The sequence below is a fragment of the Camelus dromedarius genome, chromosome 2, assembly GCF_036321535.1.
Source record: "Camelus dromedarius isolate mCamDro1 chromosome 2, mCamDro1.pat, whole genome shotgun sequence".
NCBI lineage: Eukaryota > Metazoa > Chordata > Mammalia > Artiodactyla > Camelidae > Camelus > Camelus dromedarius.
Genome location: NC_087437.1, coordinates 16907217 through 16930803, shown reverse-complemented (window position 1 = coordinate 16930803; position 23587 = coordinate 16907217). Strand labels below are relative to the sequence as shown.

General features: G+C 40.5%; 1 protein-coding gene and 1 non-coding gene across 2 annotated transcripts in view; one reads left to right on the top strand and one right to left on the bottom strand.

Moving 5' to 3' along the window:
* PCCB (propionyl-CoA carboxylase subunit beta) overlaps nt 1-23103 on the bottom strand; it is a 52710-nt gene extending 29607 nt beyond the window's left edge. The window contains exons 1-6 of the mRNA XM_010975516.3: nt 22833-23103; nt 20368-20487; nt 19195-19263; nt 16304-16360; nt 14665-14778; nt 6976-7086 (exon numbers count right to left, since the gene is read on the bottom strand). Of these exons, the coding sequence (XP_010973818.1) occupies nt 6976-7086; nt 14665-14778; nt 16304-16360; nt 19195-19263; nt 20368-20487; nt 22833-23015 (654 nt within the window). The 5' untranslated portion in view covers nt 23016-23103. The remainder of the gene's footprint in view (nt 1-6975; nt 7087-14664; nt 14779-16303; nt 16361-19194; nt 19264-20367; nt 20488-22832) is intronic.
* On the top strand, nt 11551-11627 carry TRNAS-GGA (transfer RNA serine (anticodon GGA)). Its single transcript has one exon. It is a non-coding gene; the product is annotated as a tRNA-Ser (tRNA).
* Nucleotides 23104-23587: the final 484 nt, after the last annotated feature.

Genomic DNA, 23587 nt, shown 5'->3' with positions numbered 1-23587 from the left:
GGCAATTTGGCATGCTATCATATGGATGAAACTTAAAGACACTATGCTGACTAAAATAAGTCAGTCACAAATGGACAAATATTGTATGAGCCCACAAATTCATTGAGACTGAAAGGGGCCGGGAGTAGGGAATGGAAAACTAGTGTTTAATGAGTACAGAGCCTCAACTAGGGTAGATGAAAAAGTTCTGAAGATGGATGGTGGTGATGGCTGCACAAAAATGTGAATGCACCTAAGGCCACAGAACTATAACTTAAAATTTACCATTTTAACCATTTCCTATGTATATTGTACAATTTTTGTAAAAACACTGTAACAGTGTTAAACTGGAATTTTAAAACTGGTTATGTAAGAAAACATCCTAGTTCTTAAGAATTATATACTGAAGTATTAAAGGGGTAAAGGGACATAATATATATAACCCACTCTCAGTTAAGAATTCTAAGGGGGGAGGGTATAGCTCAAGTGATAGAATGCATGCCTAGCATGTACAAGGTCCTGGGTTCAATCCCCAGTACCTCCTCTAAAAATAAGTAAATAAATAAATCTAATTACCTACTGCCCCCCAAAAAATAATTCTATAAATTTGAAATTTCAAAATAAAAAGATTTTTTTAAAACTCTGCTCAAAGGATAGTATTGAGAGGAAAAAATGCAAGTCACAGAATGGGAGAAGACAGGTGCGACATATATGGTTGATATAGAACTTATATCCAGAATACACAAAAACTCCTAAAAATTAGTAAGAAAAAAACAAAAACCTCAATTTAAAATGGGCAAAAAAGATGAACAGGCATGCCACAAAAGAAACATGAAAAGGCATGGAAATGTAATATTAAACAATGAGAGATCACACCACATGCAAACTGGCATAATTAAATTATGTTAATAAAAATGCTGGCAAGGATGGAGAACAAGTGAAATTTTCACATACTACTAGCAGAAATGTAAATTGCTGCAACTTCTTCAGTAAACAGGCATTAGCTAGAAAAGCTAAGGATATGTATATCCTATGACTTAACATTGCCCCACCTTGAGAAACTCCAACATGTATGCACCCAGATACATGTGTAAGAATGCTTATAACAGCATCATTTGCAATGTCAAAATCTTGAAACACAAATATCTGTCAACACAAGTATCTGTAGAAAGGATGAGGATATTAAAATAATTTACTACACAGCTATTAAAATGAACTACATTTACAAAAGAACAAGGATAAATCTTAAAAACATGAGTCATAGCCATGCACACACACAAAATGCATATTATATGATTTCACTTAACATTAAAGGTCATTAACATTAACCACACTGTTTATTGAGGCATAGTTAAAATTTTAAACTATAAAGCAAAGCAAATTTTAAAGCTACCATAAAAGTTGAGATAATAAATAATTCTAGGCAGGATGGATGGACACAACAGTGATTAGGAAGGAAGGGTAATGGTGGCAGGGCTCCAGGAGGGCCATTTCTTGATCTGGGTGTTATTTACATGCATTTGTACATTATAATAACCACTAAACTTTACATATTTTATGTTCTTCCCTGAGTATGCATTATATTAAATTTTAAATGTTTAAAATGTTTAACTGGGAAAGCAGGCAGAGACAGGTGCAGAAAGACCAGTTAGAAGGACCCTGCAATAATACAGGTGGGGTACTTGGGAGTAATAGCAGCGTAAGCAATAAGAAGTAGGCAGCAATTTGATTATATTTTAGATTATATCCTAAAGTAGAGCAACATGATTTCTGACTGATTAAACTTGGAACAGAACAGAAAAACATGAGTCAAAATAGTGTCAGTGTCTTTGACCTGAGCCACTGGACGGCTGGTCTTGCCATTGATTGAGATGGGGAAGGTTATAAGGAGCACTTTGAGAGGGGCTTGAGAGGGGCTCGTTAGAGATAAAATCTATTAAGTCAGAGAAACCCATTCATGTCCAACTGGAAATATGAAAATGAATGTATGTATGTATATGCATGACTGGGTCATTGTGCTGTACACCAGAAATGGACTCATTGTAACTGACAGTACTTCAATTAAAAAAAAAGTCCAAGTGGAAATGTTGATAGGGAACTGAACGTTTAATCCTGGTGTTCAGGAGACTGTTCCATCCTAAAGAAACAGGTTTGAGAGTTGTCAACATATACAGAGATGGATGTTTAATGTCTTAAGATAGGATATGCTCACTAGAGGAATGAGAGAATTGCCAGAAGAAAACCAAGAGAATATAGTACCCTCATGTTTCAAAGAAAAAGAAGTGATTAACATAGGTCAAATGTTGCTAGAAGGTCAAGTAAGATAAGGACTGAGAAATGCCAACTGGATTTAGTGTACAATAATCACTGGTATCTTAGATACAAGAAAGTGATGTTATCATTGACCCTAAATAGAACAATATTCTTTTCATCATAAATTAATTATCTAAGTATATTTAGATCTACTTCTCAATTCTGTTCTATTCCCCTGGTCTACTTATTTACAAAGTGAACAAATAGTTTTAGTTATTTTAGCTTTATAACATATTTTCTCATCTGGCAGGGCTAATTCCTCGTTGCACTTCCTTCATGAAATGTCTATTCTTACATAGCAGTTTCTCCCCTAATATGAACTTCATACTTACCTTGTCTAGTCTTTCAAAAAAGAATCTGTTAGCATTTTTTTTTGCACTCTCATTAAACACACAGAGTATTTAAGATGTAGAACAGTTAAGGCTTAATGATTAGCTGCAGAAGACAAGAAAGAGAAGGTGGGGCCAATATGCATATATTAAAGTTCTTCAAGTGTAAGATGGAATTATGAAGAAAACAGAGAATTAAAAGAGCAAGCATACAAAAAGTCAACATATAGAAATCAGTTGCATTTCTATACACTATATACAAAATTACAAAATAAATTTAAAGCCCCAGCCCACTCACAACAGCATCAAACATAATAAAATACTTAGGTATAAATTTAACCAAGGAGGTGAAATATCTGTACTCTGAGAACTACAGGACTTGGATGAAAGACACTGAAGAAGACACAGGTAACTGGGAAAAGACCCCAAGTTCATGGATAAAAATATTGTTAAAATGTCCATACTACCCAAAGCCATCTATAGATTCAATGCAACTCCTACCAAAACTCCAATGGCATTTTTGACAGAGGTAGGGGGAAAAAATCTAAAATCTGTATGGAACCATGAAAGACCCAGAAGAACCAAAGCAATACTGAGAAAAAAGAATAACACTGGAGGCACCACACTGTCTTATCTCAAACACTACTACAAGGCTACAGTGACCAAAACAATATGGCATGCTGTGAGTAGATTACAGAGGGGAATACAGAATCATAGTGAGGGATTTAAAAGTTGGGCAAGGGGGGAGAGTCCAGCTCAAGTGGTAGAGAACATGTTTAGCATATATAAGGTCCTGGGTTCAATCTCCAGTACTTCCTCCAAATATAAATAAATAAATAAACCTCCCCTTTATAAAACAAAGGAAAAACAAAAGTTGGGCAAGATACCTGAACACATTACAGAACAGTGTTTGATTTATAGTAAGGGCTCAATATATGTTAACTATGACTATTTGTAGGGTGAAACACATTCCCACATTCCTGGTATTTTCTTACATAAAGAAACAATATAGTGTCTCTTTCCATTCTGTGGGAGGAGGAATGACTTACTAGATTGGAGAGTTCTGTAAAAGAATTATGTGTTCTGTGCTCGTATCCCCTGTCTCACACACACATGCACATGCACGCACGCGCACACACACACACACTCTCAGCCTGCCTTCATTCCTGAATCCTTTTTTTCTCCTTAAGGAGATCTATGGTTTTCTAGTACTGACTGTATTTGGATGAATAAACTGATGAGTAAATTACATTTGTACAACAGACCTAAAATGATATTTGCCTATTGTTTTATCCATAATAAAAATGATACTTAAAAAAAATATGTCATGGCATAAAAAGAGAAACACAGACCAACAGAACAGAGTCAAGAGCCCAGAAACAAACTCTCACGTATACAATCAACTCATTTGACAAAGGAGCCAAGAACACTCAATGGGGAAAAGATAATCTCTTTGATATATGGCAGTGGGAAAACTAGATAACTGCATGCAGAAAAATGAAATTGGACCCATATCTTATACTACTCACAGAAATTAACTCAAAATGGATTAAAGACTTAAAGACCTGAAACTGTAAACTTCTAGAAACAAACATATGGGAAACACTCCCTGACACTGGTCTTGGCAATAATTTTATGGATGACACCAAAAGCACAAGAAATAAAGGAAAAATTAATAAGTGGAGCTACATCAAACTAAAAAGCTTCGGCACAGCAAAAGAAACAATCAATAAAATGAAAAGGCAACTTACTGAATGGGAGAAAATATCTGCAAATCCTGTATCTGATAAGGGGTTAATATCCAAAATACATAGAGAACTCACACAACTCAGTATCAAAAAAAATCTGATTAAAAAGCAGGCAGGGGATCTCAATAGACATAGTTCCAAAGAAAACACACACATGGTACATGAAAAGATGCTCAACATCACTCATCATCAGGGAAATGCAAATCAGAACCACAGTGAGGTTTTTAGCCTCACACCTGTCAGAATGGCTGTTATCAAAAAGAAACAAGTGTTAGTGAGGATGTGGAGAAAAGGGAACACTTGTGCACCGTTGGTAGGAATGTAAATTGATACAGCCACTGTGGAAAACAGTATACAGGTTCCTCAAAAAATTAAAAATAGAACTACCATCCAGTGGGATTCCACTTCTGGGTATATATACAAGGGAAATAAAATCAGGACCTCAAAGCGGTATCTGCACTCCCATGTTCACTGCATTACTCACAATAGCCAAGATATGAAAACAACCTAAGTGTCCATCAATGGATGAGGAGATAAAGAAAATGTGACACACACATATACACACAGGATTATCCACTGGATATCCACAGTGATAAAGAAAATGTAATATAGACATACACACAGACACACACAGAGGAATATTATTTAGCCATGAGAAAGAAGGAAATGCTGCCACGTGTGACATGAATGGACCTGCAGGGCATTTCACTTAGCATGTGCTAAGGAAGATAAGTCAGACAGAAAGAGACAAATACTGTACAATCTCACTTATATGTGGAATCTAAAAAAGTTGAACTCATAGAAAAAGAATGGTAATCACCAAGGACTGGGGTGGGGGCGGGATGGGGCAGGCAAGGGGAAAATAGAGAGATGTTGGTTAAAAGATATAAACTTCCAGTTATAAGATGAATAAGTTCTGGGGATCTAAAGTATAGTATGGTGATTACAGTTAACAATATTGTATTATACACTTGAAAACTGCTAAGTGAGCAGATCTTAAATGTTCTCACCACAAAAAAGAGATGGTAATTATGTGAGGTGATGGAGGTGTTATTAGCTAACTAATGCTACTGGGGTTAACCATTGTGCAAAATGTGAGAATCAAACAACATATACCCTTTAAACTTACATCATGTTACATGTCAATTATTTCTCAATAAGACTGGGGAAATGTTTTTAAAATAAGAAAAAATAGTTTAGAATAAATTCCAGCACGTCTGTAGGGAGAGGAAGAAAGGATGGCCTTAGCCAGAGGAATTGATCCCACACCTCCGTTCTTACCAGGCAGGAAGACAACTGGGGTAGCACCAGGTGGGTATGGCATATACAGATTTAGTGGGCAAAAGTTCAAGGAATTCTGCTTTGTGCAGGAAGTTAAGAGATGTGGTCACCTTTATTTTTAAAGTCCATCCTAAACTGAACATTGAACATTTAGGTTGCTTTCAATCTGTCACTAAGAATAGAATAGTTGAGTCAAGGGGTAAGCATTTTGCTAAATTTTAGTTCCTTCTGCCAAACTACCCTTGAGAAAAATGTTTCCTCTTTATACTTCTATGTACACCATTTTGATATTGGATGACTCTCTCCTTTTAGCCCCCTAATCTGTCTTGACACTTATTGCTCATTATTGCTAAAAATATTTTAAGAGGAAAACATTGATTTTTCTGGGGGTGGGTGTAGCTCAAGTGGTCGAGCACATGCTTAGCATGCATGAGATCCTGGGTTCAACCCCCAGTAACTCCTTGAAAAATAAACACCTGATTACCTCCCCATCCCCTGCCAAAATAAAATAATTAAATAATATGATGATAAATCAATATTTTTAAAAAATTTTTTTAAAAGACTGATTTGTAAAATTTTTTTTTCTTTTTTTTTTCAGCTTTTTTTTTTTTTTTGAGGGGGGAAGTAATTAGGTTTATTTATTTTTGGAGCCGGTACCGGGGATTGAACCCAGCACCTCATGTATGCTGAGCATGCACCCCACAACTTGAGCTATATCCTCCTCCTGATTTTTTTTTTAATCAGGTTAAGGGTGATTACCCATGTATAATTTAAAACAGGCTTCATTTAAAAATAATTTTTAAAATGTCATTCCATCTACATCATGTAATAAAGATATGTACCTCTCATAGTAAAGTTGGAGATCAGATTTATCATCACCATCATAGGCAAAATGTAATAAAATGGCAAACAGCGAAGAAATAAAGATGGGAATAAGAAATAACTTCCCAATAAAGCAGATTACAGAAAAACTTTCCATGAGAAACTTTTTGAATAGGATTCAGTAGTAAACAATCATCTGTCTGGGCAGAGAATAGAATCCTCTGATTACCTGAAACTCATTTGCAATTCAGATCAACAAGTAAAATCAACCACTAGTGAAGTACACAAGCACATTCTCCCACTGAGCACCACTCCCTGCCCTGCCCCACCCCGAGCTACAGACTGCATGCAAACATTCTCTCCATCAAGACCTTATCATCACCACAATGAAAGCCAAAGAGAGTACAGATAACAAGCCAGATCTGGGTCAGGAATTATTGTTATTACAGGTGAGGTACTGCACAACACTCAAAGGTCAGGAGAACCAGGTCCTTCTTTCTTACCTTGACCATGAACGTGAAGTCTGTTAGGGCCGGGGAGTAGACAGCCCCACCAGCACATGGGCCCATGATCAGAGAAATCTGAGGGATGACTCCGGATGCCGTCACATTCCTCTGCCAAAAGAGAAAGGCAAAGGCATCTGGTTACAGAGGTGTTCAAGGCATTATCTGCAGAAAGACAGAGGCAACAATAAAAGTACATTTGGCTTTCAGTCACAGAAATTCTATCCTAGAGGCAAGAGACCTAATCTGTACAGTTTCTTTCTTTCAGAATTATATATGCAATTTCTCCCCATTACTGGTGGGATGGCTGGTATATTACTTTCTGGGGCAAATAACCTCTCCTCTCCTTGGCAAGGCAATAGTTTCCTGAAAGCTCCCTGACCAAGACATGAACTCAGAATTCTACCACTCTTACCCAAGCTCCAAACACACCTCAGGCCAGGACCCCTGTCTGCACAAAGGTGGCTGGAAGGATTCATGAAAACCTCAGGCAGAACGTACAGGGCCAACACTTATCCTGAAGCCATGACCTCCACTTGGCGCCCCTTCACACCCTCCACAGAGGGTCCCCAATAGTTATAAGGCAGGGCTAAGAGGCAAGTGCTACTTTACTCTAGTCTTCAATGTCTGCCCACCCTAGACAGGGCCCAATGGGCAAAAGGGAGGTATCAGGAGCTAGAAAGGCTCCACAGAGACAATGGTGTTGTGAAGGGCCAAGCCTCAGGCCACTTTCTGGGAAAAATAAGATATCCCAGGGGGCAGGAGGGCCCAGGCAAGAAAAAAGCTCAATGACTCCTTGCCCAACCCCTAGCTTTTGTTCTCCCCTGAGCCCCATCAGCTTAAGAGAAGTATGTCCCTGTCCTGGCTCTAAGCCCAATTTCTATAATTCACAGGACATAGTTCAGGACAGTACAAAGGGGCATCTCCAGAGAGGATTCTGAGAAGACGGCACAGTAGGAAGCACCAGGCATCTGTCTCCCCACCTGGACAAAAATTGCACTGTCTGATGTAACTTTTTGGAACTCTGGAGCCTCCCAAGGGCTTGCAACTTCCAGGGGAAAGATTTGGACGGCAACTTGTGGTTAATTTCAATTTCAGCTCTCAGCATCATAGTAGCTACCCCTAGCCACTCCCTACCCTCAGCCACCAGGCATGCAGCTGTGCAAGTGTTCCTAGAGCAGCTTACACAAAGGTAGGTAAAAAGGAACTGGCCCCCCAAGTATCAGGGATCTATGCTCTGAGGTCCAGCTGCTGATTCTGATCAGAAGTGCAGTTAGAGAGGTAGGCAGCCTCACCCTACAGGTCAACATTACTTACATTAGGGAAATGCAAATCAAAACCAGACTGAGATACCACATCATACACATTAGGATGGCTACTATCAAAAAAACAGAAAACAAGTAGTGTTGGTGACGATGTGGAGAAATTGGAACCCGTGTACACTATTGATAGAACTGTAAAATGGTACAGCCACTATCGAAAACAGCATGGTGGGTCCTCAAAAATTTAAAAATAGAATTATCACATGATCCAGAAATTCTACTTCTGGTGATATACCAAAAAGAATGGAAAACAGGGTCTCAGGGAGATAATCTGTAATCCACATTCATGGCATCATTACTCACAATGGCCAAAAAGTGGACTCATCCCAAATGCCCCTCAAAAGATGAATGGATAAACAAAATGTGGTATGTACACACAATGGAATATTACTCAGCCTTAAAAAGGAAGGAAATCCTGTCACATGCTACAACACAGATGAAACTTGAGATGTTATGTAATAGAAAAGAACAAATCTGACTCTATATTAAATCTGTTCCTTTAGCTTTAACCACTGTGCCCTGTTTTCTAGGCTTAGTCTTGCTAGCTATGCACTCCCATAAAGATAAAAAGTTGCAGAATACAGAATAACATTTTTGTTGGAGGCTTTGCAGGAGCACCATGACCTGGCCCACGTGGACAGCTGCAGGAACAAAGAATTCCTACACCGAGAAGTTTGCAATAACCAACCACACCCCCACACCCCCGTTTTTTGTATGAAAGGAGCCTGTATTCTGACTGGGGAAGGATGGTTCTCCAAGACATTTGTCTGCCATCCTCTCGGTCTGCCAGCTTTCCAAATAAAGTCGCTATTCCTTGCCCCAACACCTTGTCTCCCAATTTACTGGCCTGTCGTGTGGTGAGCAGAACGAGTTTGGACTCGGTAACAGTTATCCTAAGTGAAATAAGCCAGTCACAAAACCACAAATATTGTACAATTTTACTTACGTGAGGTGTTTGATCAAAATTATAGAGACAAAGTAGAAAGGCGGTTACTAGGGGTTGGGGAGGTGATAACACGGAGTAATTTTGTAATGGGTATAGAGTTTCAGTTTTGCAAGACAAAAAGTTATGGGGATGGATAATGGTGATAAGGCACATAAAATTATGAATGTATTCAACACCACTGAACTATACATTGAAGAATGTTTTCGTAAGTTTTATGTGTATTTTAACACAATTATTTTTAAAAGTTGAAAAAAATTGTCCACATTTTGCAAAAAAAAATCAAGGTGGAGGGGTAGGCTTCCAGCTATGACAGAGTAAAGAGTTCAGAAAATACTCTCTTCAAAAACAACTATAAAGTTGGACTAAACTGTCAAAAACAAACATTTCAGGGCTCTGAAACTGGATCAAACATTAACAAATTGCAGAGTGTTTATTAATGAAAAACTGCTAACTATGAGATAAGAACAGTAGGAGTCAATGGCATTCATAACTAAGGCTGCTACTGTTGCCCACACGAGCTCAGGATGTCCTTCAGGGTGAAAGAAAACACCAGATGGTAATTCAAATCCACAAGAAGTAAGAACTCAAATGGTAAATATGTAGCTAAATCTACAATACTGCATAAATATAGTTCTCTTTCTTTTCTTGATATGTCAAAAAACATGACTGCATAAAGCAGAAGTTCTAATACTTTGTAGCTGGGCTAATAATAACATCAGGTATGAAACAACAACAGCACAAAGAAAGCGGGATAAAAATGGAGCTATATTGGACCAAAGTTCCCATATTTTACCAGAATTAAGTCAGTATTAATTTGAAGTAGATTGATAAATTTACATATTGTAACCTTTCGAGTAAACACTTAAAAAAAATCTCAAATGCAGTTTTAAAAAGTCAGAAATTGCAAAGGTACATTAAAAATATGTGTTTACCATAAAAGTTGAGTGATGTCACTATGATGGAACAGGAAGTTCTAAAGAATCCATCGCTCCAACAAAACAACTACTGAGCTGGCAGGAACTGTCTGAAGCAACTATTTTGGAACTCTGGAGTCTAGGGGAACATGTAGCTTCCAGGGGGAGTTTCCTGAAGAAGTAGGTAAATTTCCATCCATTTCCACATTTAGCATAGTAGCTAACATCCCCCAGCCTACAACCCTGTGGCAGGCAGCCACAGAGACTGGCAGCGTGTATTCCAGTGTGGCTAGCTGGTGTCAGGGTAGGCAAAAGGGCCTGTCCTGCAAAAATCAAGGTTGTGTGTTTTGATCAAGGGTTTTGATCACTGAGGATCAAGCACAGAGGCTGACCACTGTTTTGACCCTGACAGGTTCAAGCAGTTTCCCAGGTGAGTTGGGATTTAAAGAGACAGTTCATCTCTTCTGCGAGCCAGACATTTAAGGAAATCTTCGTCAGGTCACCGGGTGACTGCAGAGACAATGGAACTAAAACTTCAGTGACCACACAATATGGAATGTGCTTTGCAAAAATAGGTTGGAAAAGTCACAGATAGATAGACAGATCCAACCCCCAACAAGCAAAAATCAGCAATCTCTGAGAAGTGGGAGAATTAGATTTCCAACATTACCAAATGTAACTCAACTTCCAGTACTTGACCAAAAAACAATCACTGAACACACAAAGAAACAAGCTAGTATGGCCCAGTCACAGGGGAGAAAAAAGAATCTGACAAAAAACCATCCCTGGGGAAGCCCAGACATTGGAATTATGAGTCAAATATGTTATATATGAACTGTCTTAAATGTGTTCAACAAGCTAAAGGAAATCATAGGGAAAAAACTAAAGGAAATCAGGAAAACAATGTCTGAACAAAATGAGAATGCCAATAAAGAAATAGAAATAGAAAGAGAAATCAAGCAGAAACTCTGCAGTTGAAAAGTACAATAACTGAAATGAAAAGCTGACTTAGAGGCGTTCAACAGCAGATTTCAGCAAGCAAGAGAACTTCAGAGAACTTGAAGACAAGACAACTGAAACTAACCACTCTGAGGAACAGAAAAAAAAAAAAAAAACAACAGGAGCTGAATGACCTCTGAGAAAGCATCAAATGTACCAACATACACATTATGAGACTATCAGGAGAAAAAATGTGCTTCCGATGTAAAATAAGCATACAGGTCAACAGAAAATAATTGAGCCCACGAATAAGCCCTTACATAAATTTATGGTCATTTGATTTTCTTCTACCGAAGTACCAAGATAGTCAAACGGGGAAAGTCATGTCAATCAATGGTGGTGGGATAGGATGTATTTAGACTCTGACCTCATAGCATACTCAAAAATTAACTCAGGAGGCAGCACATAGCTCAGTGGTAGAGTGTGTGCTTGGAATGCACAAGGTCCTGGGTTCAATCCCCAGTACCTCTATTAAAAAAATAAATAAACCTAATTACAACCTCCCTCAAAAACAAACAAACAAATATTTTTAATTAACTCAAAAGAAATCTCAGACCTAATATGAGAACCAAAACTTATAAAACTCCATGAGGGAAAAAAAAAAAAGACTCCAGACAAAATCTTCATGACTTTGTATTGGGCAGAATTCTTACAGATGACAACAGAAGCACAAGCCACAAAAGAAAAACACTGATAAACTGGACTTCAAAATTTCAAACTTTTGCACTTCAAATGCTACCATTAATAAAAAGGCACAGACTGGGAAAAATACTTGTAAATCATATATCATCCATTAGAGGACTTGTATCCAGATTATATAAAGAGCTCTTATAAGTCAAAAACCCAATTACAAAATGAGCAAACAAACATTCCAGTAGATATACAAATGACTAACACATACATAAGAAGTTACTCAACAGGATTAGTCAGCAGGGAAATGCAAATTAACATTAAAGGAGGTACTACTACATACCACTGCAACGACCATAATGAAAAAGGCTGACAATACTAAGTGTCAACAAGCATATGGAGAACTTGAAACCCTCAATATGTGGCTTGTGGTTAATGTAAAACGGTAGCTACTTTGGGGAAAAAATTGGCAGTTTCTTAAAAAGTGATATATAAACTTATCATAGTGAAACTCAGCAGGAACCTGTGGGGTCCTCCCAAGTACAAAGGCCTTTCTGTGTGCCCCATTTCTTGTTTATAGGAAAAAAGTTTCAGCCTTCTAGGCCTTCCAAGAGTTTCAAAGAGCAGATTCAAACAGTTACTAATTAGGGGAATGAGGGACTGCAGAAAGAAAACAATGGTATGGCATGGAGCCTGGGCCTGCTTCCTTTTGGAGGGGGATGTGCATAACAACTTGATACATATCTCTGAGTTCTTCTACTGGAACTAAGGCTCACACCAAGTGGAGGATGGTAAATTCAGGTTGAGCACAAGCCCTGGACCCCAGACTAGTTGGAACTAGAGGCTGACGATTGAGATTCCCAAAACATCACCTTGTTACTCCACCACTAACCAATCAGAGGAAGGTCACACACCTGCCTACTCCCTCACCTTCCCCTTAAAAACTCTCCCCTGAAACCCAGTAGGGAGTTTAGGTCGTTTGAGCATGAGCTGCCCCATCCTCCTTCCTTGATCCTACAATAAACCTTTTTCTGATCCAAACTTATTTTGGTTTGTTTGGCCTCACTGTGCATTGGGCACAGGAACTTACGTTTGACAACAATTTGACCCCAACAATTCCACACTTAGGAATCTACTTAAGGGTTATGAAAACATATGTCTGCTCACTGAGTTATATACAAATGTTCATAGCATTATTTATGATAGTCAAAAAGTAGAAACAACCTAAATGTCCAGCTAGTGGGTGGATTAACAAAATGAGGGATATCTAAATACTATTCAGCAATAAAAAATAAACCATTGATACATAGTACAATATGAATGAACCTCAAAAATATTATGTTCAATGAAAAGACTCAAATGCAAAAATTGTCGAGGCAGAAAGCTGATCACTGGCTCCCTAGGGCTGGGTAGGAACTGACTGTAGGCAGGTAGGAGGGATCATTTTGGAGGGAAAGACTCTAAATCAGAGGTTATGGTGATAGTTGCACAACTCTAAATTTATTAAAAATTGTTGAATTGTACACTTACAATGGGTGGATTTTATGGTTTATAAATTATACCTCAAGAAAGCTGTTTTTAAAATATCAAAGTCATGGAAGACAAAGAAAAACCAAGAAAATGCTCCAGATTAGAGATGAAAGAGATACGACAACTAAAGATAGCACTTAATCCTTGATTGGATGGGGTGGGGGGAATAACTATAAAGGCCTTATTTGGATATTTAATGAAATATGAATACAAACCATGAATAAGAGTAATATTAATAAATCAATATTAAATTTCCCAATTATTATACTGTTTATACAAGAGAATGTCCTTATTCTTGGAAAACATACAATGAAGGATTTAAGAGATATAGGAGGCATAGTCTCCAATTTACTCTCAAATGTTTTGGAAAAATGCAACATGCAAATATGTACATATGGAGAGAAAATGATACAGCAAATGAGCAAAATGTAAGTAACTGGTGAACGTGAAAGGACACATGGGAGTTCTTTTGCTCCCCAGTGGGTGATCCCCAGAGCTCAAGTTTAAAGATTAAAAAGTAGGTTTAACATCTACAAAGCGCCTTCTCCCACAACTAGCAGAGTATCGTACACAAAGTAAGTACACATTTTTCTGACCGATCACAAAATGCAATGGCCGAAAATAAAACCCTCATAAGCCTGCAGCCCAGGGGATGACCAGAGCAGCTGGCCTGATTAGAAACAATGTCTGCCTGTCTCTGTCCTTCCTTCCCTCCCCTCCCTGGAAAGGCTGATCTGTCCCTTTTCTCAAGTTTCTATCTGGCAGTGTCTCTCCCTCACCCCAATCTCCCGTACTGTACTCTCACGACATACTTCCCACTTCACATACTTTCCACTTCAAGTAATGCATTTAGTTTATTTTTGTTTCTTTTCACCTCTTTCTCGTCTAGTCTGTAAGAAAAAGCAGAGAGATACCAGAAATGATGTTCACCAAATGCTTCTGCATTGGTGGGATCTGGGGTTTCTTTCTTCTTTGTATCACAGCTTGAACTTTATATAATGACCTTGCAGTGTTTTAACCAAAAGAAGTATTGTTTTAAAATTTCTAATTCTAGCAAATCAGCTCATTTGAACCTTTTACATTCCCTCTTCTATGCTTTTGGAAAAAAATATTTTAAGTGATTTCTTTTCTGACAGATCTTTAATTTTGTTTTCCCCTAAGGCCTCTAAGAGAGAAAAAGGAAACCCTGCCCACCTAGTCTCTTGCCTTCATCCACCCTTCATGCCACCCTCAGCAACACAGGAAGGAGCCACAGAATACAATGAGGAGAGATGGGGAGGCTCTGACCAGGACACTGCTTAGGGAACTAAGCCCTGCACTCTTTTATTCTCGATTAAGGGTTTCTCACCAGAAAGATGTCTGCATAACCAGCCAGAGACTCTACTCCCTCTTGGATCCGTGCGCCCCCAGAGTCATTCAGCCCAATCACTGGAGCCCCCACTGTCATGGCTTGGTCCATGATCTGAGACAGCAGAGAAATCTTTTGTGAGAAAACTGATCCTGCTATGAAAAGCAGCATTTACAAAGCACCACAGTGGTTTTCTGGAAAACTGTTCTGAGTGTACTTTTCAGAACTGGCTTCATTCCCCATGATGACTGGGTACCTTCATGGAAGACAGAGAATCAGATATTTTAAGTGCTGATTTGGGGAGGGATATAACTCAGTGGTAGAGCACATGCTTAGCATGCATAACGTCCTCAGTTCAATCCCCAGACCATCCACTGAAAATAAATAAATAAACATAATTACTTCCCACACCAAAGAAAAAAAAAAAAAGGAATAAAGTTAAAATTTTTTTAAGAAAATTTTTTAAAAATAATAATAAAGTGCTGATTAAAGCTCCCCAAGACCCAAAACACTTTCCATTAGCAGGGGATAAGACTGTTTATGGAAACGATTTCTAGAGCCACAGGCCCAGGCTATAGTATTTTTTCAGCACCCAGTTTTGTTCCCAATTACTCTTTTGAAAGAACTGAGGATAGCAGGCAGAATGGCAAAGTAGTACTTTTGTGAAAGTGAATGTGGATTTATCTATTAACCTGAGGTCAGGCTCAGGCCTTTTCCTTCTAATAAGAGATCTTCCTCCTTGGCAGCCTAAGATGAGCAACATTTCTAATAGTCCTTGAGGATTTACAAAGCACTTTCACCTCCATTATCTCATTTAACCATCATAACCATCATAAGCCTGTTACATAAAACGCAGCAAAAGGAGAAAAATTAAGGTTTAAAAGTTAAGGGACTGGCCCCAGGTCTCAGGAGGAACATATGATAGGACCATGCCTAGAAGCCAGGTATTCAACTCTACGTTTATTTCCAAAACTCTCTGAATATGATTTACACTTTTATTCGCCTCCAGATCCTCTCATCTACAACAGTATTTTTTAAATACCATCACCTGCACTGCTCTGTTAGCACCTGGACTCTCCACCTAGACCAGGGGTTCTTTACTTGGGGTCCTAAGAACCCTAAAAGGACTGTGAATAGATTTCAGGGAGTCCATGAACTTGGATGGGAAATTTTACATCTTTATTTTTATTAACCACAGGAGTATCAGAAATACCTGTGACTTTGTCATCAATAAAAGCCACAGATTTTTGTCACATTAAAAGTTGCAGCATGCTTACTTTGAAATTACAGCATTTTATCCACTGCTAAACCTTGTTATTTAATGCATTAATTAGTAAGGACACATATATATTACAAATGTGATTTTTTAACATTTTTAATCCGTTGTAATCCTACATATTTTATTTTATGCACATATAAAAATGAGGGTCCAGGCTTCACCAGTCTGCCAGAGGGATCCATGGTAGAAAAAAATGTTAAGAACTCCTGCTCTGGACTGAAGGCACCTTCAGGTCAGCTCCACATCTTGCACACCTCTGCCCCACCCCATGTATCCAGCTCAGTATTTTGTACCCCAACCCTATTCAACATGCACCATGTGACTGATGAAAGTACTGAGTTTGTTTTCAATAATACTTACTTTGCAGATCTTTTGAGCATGTGCTCCTGACAGACTGCCTCCAAAAACTGTAAAATCCTAAGAAGAAAACAATCAAAAAAATAATATACAGTGACTAGTCAGAGAGGAACAGCCAGTAGGAGGAGAAAATGGAAAATTCATATATATAAAAGTTTTTAAACGATTTTCAGAAGTCTAAAAAATTAGGGGAAAGGTCTGACTTGTAAATTACTCCATAGAATGAGTAGTGAATAACATATCTTAAAGGGAGTTCATGTATTGTGAAGAGCAAAAGACCTGGTCTTTGCTCTACAAAAATGACTTGCACCTGAGGAATGGAAAACTTCTCGTAGAATTAACCCAAAAAATCAGATTCTGTGGATGTCAAACAGACATTTCTATCACTAGGAAATATTTGCTGTTTTGACAAGGGAGGTGAAAAAAGTGAATCAGTGCTTCCTCTTGCTTAAGGATTTTTATTACCTTCTGATGTAAAAAGCTTCTTATAGGAATGACCTCCTTCCTAAAACCCCCTCTAAAAGATAGTGGAGAATTAAAGACAGATTCAGCCCATGAGTACAAAAAAGGAAAACAGCAGCAGAAGAGAGACTGAATACAGGGAACTGAAACCACAAAAATATCTGATTTAGAGCAAATGGAAGCCTTTACACCTGCGGAGGGAGTGACCGCAGGACGGGACAATCCAGGAACAAGGAAAGTGCCACTGAAAAAACAGACTGATGGAAGTCTGTGTTAGGAGCAATTAGACCCCACAGGGCCTTTCCTTCACCTTGAGAGGAGAAAGGAGGTTTAATTTCTAAAGAAATTTAACCATTGGGGCTCTGAACTCACAATCACCAGCCACAAAAGAAGGCAATGGTAAGGCTTAAACAGGTGAGTTTAAGAGCCTGTAAAGTGAATGATGAGCCAGCGCTGGCCCTGCCTCCTCCTTCCTTCCCCCACCAACACACCTACAGCCAATCATCATAAAAAAGACAGACTGTTTCTCTGGAAAAAAGAAGTTCCCCCCAGAAAAAATGCCTACAGATACTAACATTTGGGGGATCACTACAAAAAAAAGCTGGCTCATCACTCCTCCCCCTCAGTATCCTTCAAGGCCTATTTCACATGCCCCATTTTCTCTAAAGCTTTCCTCAAACAGAATGTGATCTTCCCTTGTCCTGACAACTTCCCGGGAACCTCTCTCACCCTATCTGTGACTGCAGTCACTCCTGCTCTGCCCCATTCGGCTTACAAAATGATTGGCTTCTTCAGGGCAAGAAGTGTCTCAGTCATCTCCACCTCCCCCTCACTTCTACCCAAACCCATGGGCATAAGAAATGCTCAAAAGTATCAATTCAGTGAACTTTTGTAGCTGCTTGATAGTTAAGAGAACACAGTGCCCACAAAGCACAATAACCTTCTTTGTTCGGCTACCTTGTTAATGGTTTCTTCTGTACAATTTTTTTGCCTAGCTCTCATAAACTACAAAAAGCAGAGACGATCCCTTCCAGTTATGCATTTGGCAGACTCATTTATAGCAGTTTTAAAACATTTCAAAGGTAATTCTATTAGCAGACAAGCGCTGTCTAAATAAATTTAAAATTAATCTAGGAAGGGTATAGCTCAAGTAGCGGAGTACATGCCTAGCATGCACAAGGCACTGGGTTCAATCCCCAGTACCTTCATTAAAAATAAATTAAAAAAACTAATTACCTCCAACTGCTGCCCCCTCCCAAAAAAGAACAGAACGTTTTATAAAAAAAAAGTAAAATTAATCAAGTATAATTATTTTAATGTCAAACAGAAAACATTTTAGGTTCCTAAACAAGCTGCATGCCTTTAAAATCTGTGAGAGAAACTAAATATTTAGAATTATATATATATATATATATATGTCCATCCCTTATTGGGGGGTAAAAATAAAACATGAAAGAGTATTAGTTTTCTATTGCTGCTGTAATTACCACAAATTCAGTGTCTTGAGACAACACACATTCATTACCTTACATTTCTGTAAGTTAGAAGTCCTACGTGGGCCTCACTGGGCTAAAATCAAAGTCAGCAGGGCTACGCTCCTTTGTGAAGGCTCCAGAGGAAAATCTATTGTCTTATCTTTTCCACCTTCTAGAATCCTTCCCTCATGACCCCGTCCTCTACCTTCTAAGCCAAAACCGCAGGCCAACTGCTTCTCACACAGCATTAATGACCGCCTTCTGCCTCTCTCTTCCACTTTTAAAGACCTTTGTGATTACACTGGGTCCACCTGGATAACCCAAACTAATCTATTTTAAGGTCAAGTGATTAGTAACATTAATTCCATCTGCAAACTTAATTCGCCTTTGCCAAGTAAAATAACATGTTCACGGGTTTCAGGGATTAGGACTTGGACATCTCTGGGGACCATTATTCTGCCTACCACATTCTCCTATGGCTCTGTGTGAAGAAACTATCTGTCCTGATGGGGCCTAATAAAACTTGTTTGAATACCTTATGAAAGCGCAAAACTCAAAGGCTTATGATTTTAAGAATCAAACCCCCTCTGCCCCAGCTGCAACCACTGCACTCTCTCAGGGCCACACACGCTGCCCAAGACACGGCTGCCCTCCAGCCACACACCTAACCTGCCAAGGGGAATCTCACGCACTTGGAATAAACTCCTGGTTCCCGGGACTTTTTCTTTACTACTGCCCTGTGATCCTCCCCCAGATTAAGGATTCTTTCTCCCTTTAAAAAAAAAAAAAACAACACACAGTGTAATACTCTGGACATAATGCACTGAAAAACAAAGTAATTCCCTCATCTGCCCCAAGTACAGGCAAGTCTTTACACCCAAGGACTATTTTCTTCTCACATATTTTGCTCCCGGCTCTACCTGCAAAGAAAGCTCAGCCAATTAGAGTAAGAATTACCTGACTGAAGACATAAACTAATCTTCCATTGATTCGACCCCGTCCGGTGACCACACTGTCTCCAGGAAACTACCAAAAAAATAGAAAAATAAAGGTTAAAAAACCCAAATACTTCTCTTAATGAATTTGGTAATTAAGCCCCAATGAAAGACCCCTTCCTAAAAAAAAACCCACCCCAAATTCCTTAAAATTCAAAATGAATAAAGAACATGAAGGAACTTCCCACACACTTAGCTCTGCAACAGCAAGCACTGAGCTACGGCTTCATCAATAGGAGTAAAGAGCACTGTAGTTTTGGGCCTCATCCTCCTTCCTAAAACCGGACCAATCAGGGCACCCTCTATGTCTGCCACTACCAAACGTGCACAGAAGGGAGAAGGACATATAAAGAAACATGGTGGGGGTGGGTACAGCTCAGTGGTAGAGCGCGTGCTTAGCATGCATGAGGTCCTGGGTTCAATCCCCAGTACTTCCACTAAAAAAAAGAAGAGAAATATGGTAATTTCTACAAAGCCACACACCTCACCCCCAAACCTTAAAAAGGCAAATCTATCATTTGGCTTGGAATTCTGGCAGTCACTGTGTGGCCCATAATGGCTCAAATGGAGCCAGCTAGTTAGGTGCCAAGGTTACAAATCTTTGGTCAGAGACCTGAAGAAAACTGACCAAAAGTGAGTCCAAAGAAGCCTGTGCAGCACAGAGAACATCCAACTGAAGGAATAAATGTCAGTGACTCTAACCTCCAAAACTCCAAGGCATAAAACTTGAAGTATGTCAAAAGAGGAGAATGGTTAGCCTTTAGGGGTCCCTGGTGCCTAGGCAGACCAGGACACAATCAAAACACATTCCCAATTTCTCTTCCAAGTTTGTCATTCTATACCTACGAGAACTCTGAACCCACACCAGAGCCCCAGGAGCTGGGCCAGAGTCACCCTGCACAAGGTATGAACAATCCACCCACATTCCTTCATCTGCAGACAAAGGTAAGTGGGGAACCTGGAGGCCCCAACAGTGCTTCTCAAGAGGTATTTTGAAAATTCCAGGGTCCCAAACTTGAAAATTTTTCAATATATCCTTAGTCCCAGAAGAACTTCATTAGTCTAGTGGGTAGACCAGCAGGACCGTAGCTAGTAAGTGCAATTTGAAGGCTCACAGCACCATGTGAACAGATACCTTGTTCTTATCAGCAGCCATTCCAAAATCTGCACATCTGTGTTCCACAAACATGTCGCTCTCAATAAAACTGCCAGGGTCCAGCAAGAGACTGATCCGCTCTCTGGCAGTTAGCTTTCCCTAAAATGCAACAAAAGTCACTTAGTGATGTCATCATAGACAAAGTCAGTAAGCAAGGAGTGTTCATGGGAGGGCCAGGAGGACCCGTGTGCCTGTGCCTCACGTGACAGCCTCTATTCCACCAGCTTGCACAAGAGACAGGGGTTATCAGTAGAATTCAGCCAGTAAGGAAACCAGGCAGACTGGTGCTCCAGGAGCCACTAACTGTGGAAGGCAAACAAGGGAGTGGAAGGAAAAGGTGGAGAAAGGTGGGGGTAAGGAGAGCCTGATCCTGAAACAAGATAACTAGTTCCACAAACATTTACTGGAGACCTAAGGAGCAATAAAAGAAGAAAGGAGAAGCAGGAGGTGGAAAAGTAAATGAGGCTTTGTGAAGGGTCTGAGGCTACACCCCCAGATTGACAGGCTTCTTCCACTGAAGCTCACCTCACTAGGGTCCAGCCCCAAGGACACTTCCAGGACTACTTCCTGGTTTCTCTCCTGCCTCCTCCATGGACTTCTCCTGCTATCCTATATTGGGGGACCTGACACCTGACAGTGACTCCGTGATACAGAGACAACCCCACAGCAGGGAGTGGCTGAGAAGAAAAGTGGGACAGAGTGCTAAAGAGCTCACTGGAGAGGAGTGAAAAAAATACTTCTTGCGGGAGGAGGGGGTTGGAGACCTCAAACCATCAAAAGCTTCCACTGCTTGGGCTCCCAAACCCTTAGACCAAGCCAAACATCTGGGCTCATTGCCTTGCCCCCTTCCCCAAGAAAAAAAACACCTCAAATTCGCTGTATTTTCCTTTTAAGAAAGCAGCCAAAGCCAGTGAGGTCATTTTAAAACAAAATGGCAATCCTATACACCGTTGGATAAAATAACTTTTCAGGAAAGCAATTTGGCAATATATATCAGTGTTAAAAATATTCCTATCTTCTGACCCAGTAACTCCATTTCTGGGAATCTATCCTTTGGAAGTAGTCCAAAAATTGTGTAAAAGGGGGTGGTATGAGAGATTTAAACCAAGTCAGCCTCCTGACTAAGTCAGCTTTGGCAAAAGAAAAAGTTTCTGGAGGCTGCATCTAAACCCAGTAGGATTTGCCTGGAAATGAGTGGGGATGATGTTCCAGGGAGGGACTGAGCAAGAGGGCCCCAACAGAAAACATGCAGGGAGCACTGGCAGGCCTTTCCAGAGGATGATCTAAAGTTCCCTCACCACAGACCAAGCCACCTCAGGAAAGGAAGAGAACTCCCAGCACCACACACTATCAACCAAATTCACATTCCACTCCCAAATAACAAAAAAGGTCTGTTACCTTCAGGCCCTTGTCAAATGGGCATTTACAACATCTAAATCAATACTTCATTTTGACTTAAAAAAGGGCTAGTGCAAATCTCACTGAAGACCCCACCTGCCCTACGCTTGTGAGTTATGCCTCGATGCCCTTCGCCTCTAAGAATTTCACCTCTGCACCTTCCAAATTGGTTATTTAACTCATCCAGTACATCAGTCCAGGCTCATACATGTCCCACACGCACTGAGCAAGCTCAGCTTCAAGTCCCAGGTCACAATCTGGGCCTCATTTTCTTCTGCTACTCAGTGGCCCACGCAGCATCTCTCTGATTCTCGCCTCAAAACGCAGGCGGTGGCTGGCAGTACCTCAGCTGCTCAATCCGCCAAACAGCCAGAGTAACCTGAGCACTCGCAGAAAAAACGTCTGCTTCTAAAGCGTGCCTTTCCTACCCAGCAAGCACGTCGATGCACGCTGAGACCCTTAAGAGATTCAGCTGGCATTCTGAGGGCAGGGTTTCCACAAGTTCCCTGCGCACACCACACCCACCCCCACGTTAACCTGAGTCTGCCCATTTAACCTCCCCTGCCAAATGCCTCGATTTTCTTGTTTCCATAATGGAGCGAGAACCTATCACCCATCTTTCAAGGGACATAAGAACAAGATTTTTTTTTCTTTAATTAAGGGCCTATCATTACCTCACTATCTTATCTAGTCATACTGTGAGAGGAGAATCATTACTATCTTCTATTTAGAACAAATTGACTCCTAGAGAGTAACTTGTACAAAAGTTTATAGCTTTTAACTGGTGAGCCGCTGGAGCCTAGCCAGGCACATCTAAAATTCCAAAGGGAAAGCAGAGCGTGACAAAGCACAATGCTGCTTGTCCTGGTTTTACCTGCCTCTTGGTGAAAGGCAACAGGTTCACAAGGTGAACATCCTCGGGCCCGCCCCGCCCTTCGCGGCATCGCGCTGATTGGCTGGGAGGGAAGCCGCGCAAGCTATGATAGGTCCGGAACGCCGGGGCGGGCTCCCCTGGGCGGGCTCCCCTGGGCCCCCTCAGGACTCACTCGCTTATGCTGCGCGTCGATGCGGCGCTGGCCTCCTCCCAGCAGTGCGGCTTGACGCTTGTTCTCGATACGCTCGTTAACCGAGACAGGCTGGGTGCACAGGCTGCGCACTGCGGCGCGGAGACCTCTCACTGCAAATGTGAGCCTGGCTCCGGCCGCCGCCACCAGTACTACCGCCGCCATTTTCGCTCTGCCTGTTTGCCCGCAGCCGGCGCACTTAAGTGCGCATGTGCGTCAAGTGCGTCGGCGGAATCTGCGCCTGCGCAGCGTCGGCGGGACGTAGGGAACCTGTGTGTCGGCTGGAATGCTCAGCGCGTAGAGGCAGACCGGAGAGTTCGAGACCCAGGTCTGCGCTAGGGCATCACCTTGAGACGTGTGAGCCCAGCCAGCCGATACTGCGCCCGCCGGGCTGCACAGAAGAGGGGCTTAGTTGCTTTTTTCTGGCTACCTCGACCCCTAGTTTTGTCTTCCCACTTCCTCCAGAAAATGAATAGAAGAGTTAACCAACATTTACTGAACATTGTTCCCAGTGTTGCTTTAAGCATTTACCTATATTAGCTTATTATCTGATTTCACAGAGGAGGCAAATGAAGAACAGAAGCTAGAGTGGTTTGATCCGGCCGAGACCAAATATGTGGTAGAATGAGGATTATCACAGAAATGTATTATGTGCTGCTCACTGAACACAGTAATTCGTCGTCACCTAAAAGCGAATTGGAAATGAAAACTCAGATTCTCAAAGTCCACCCCAAATC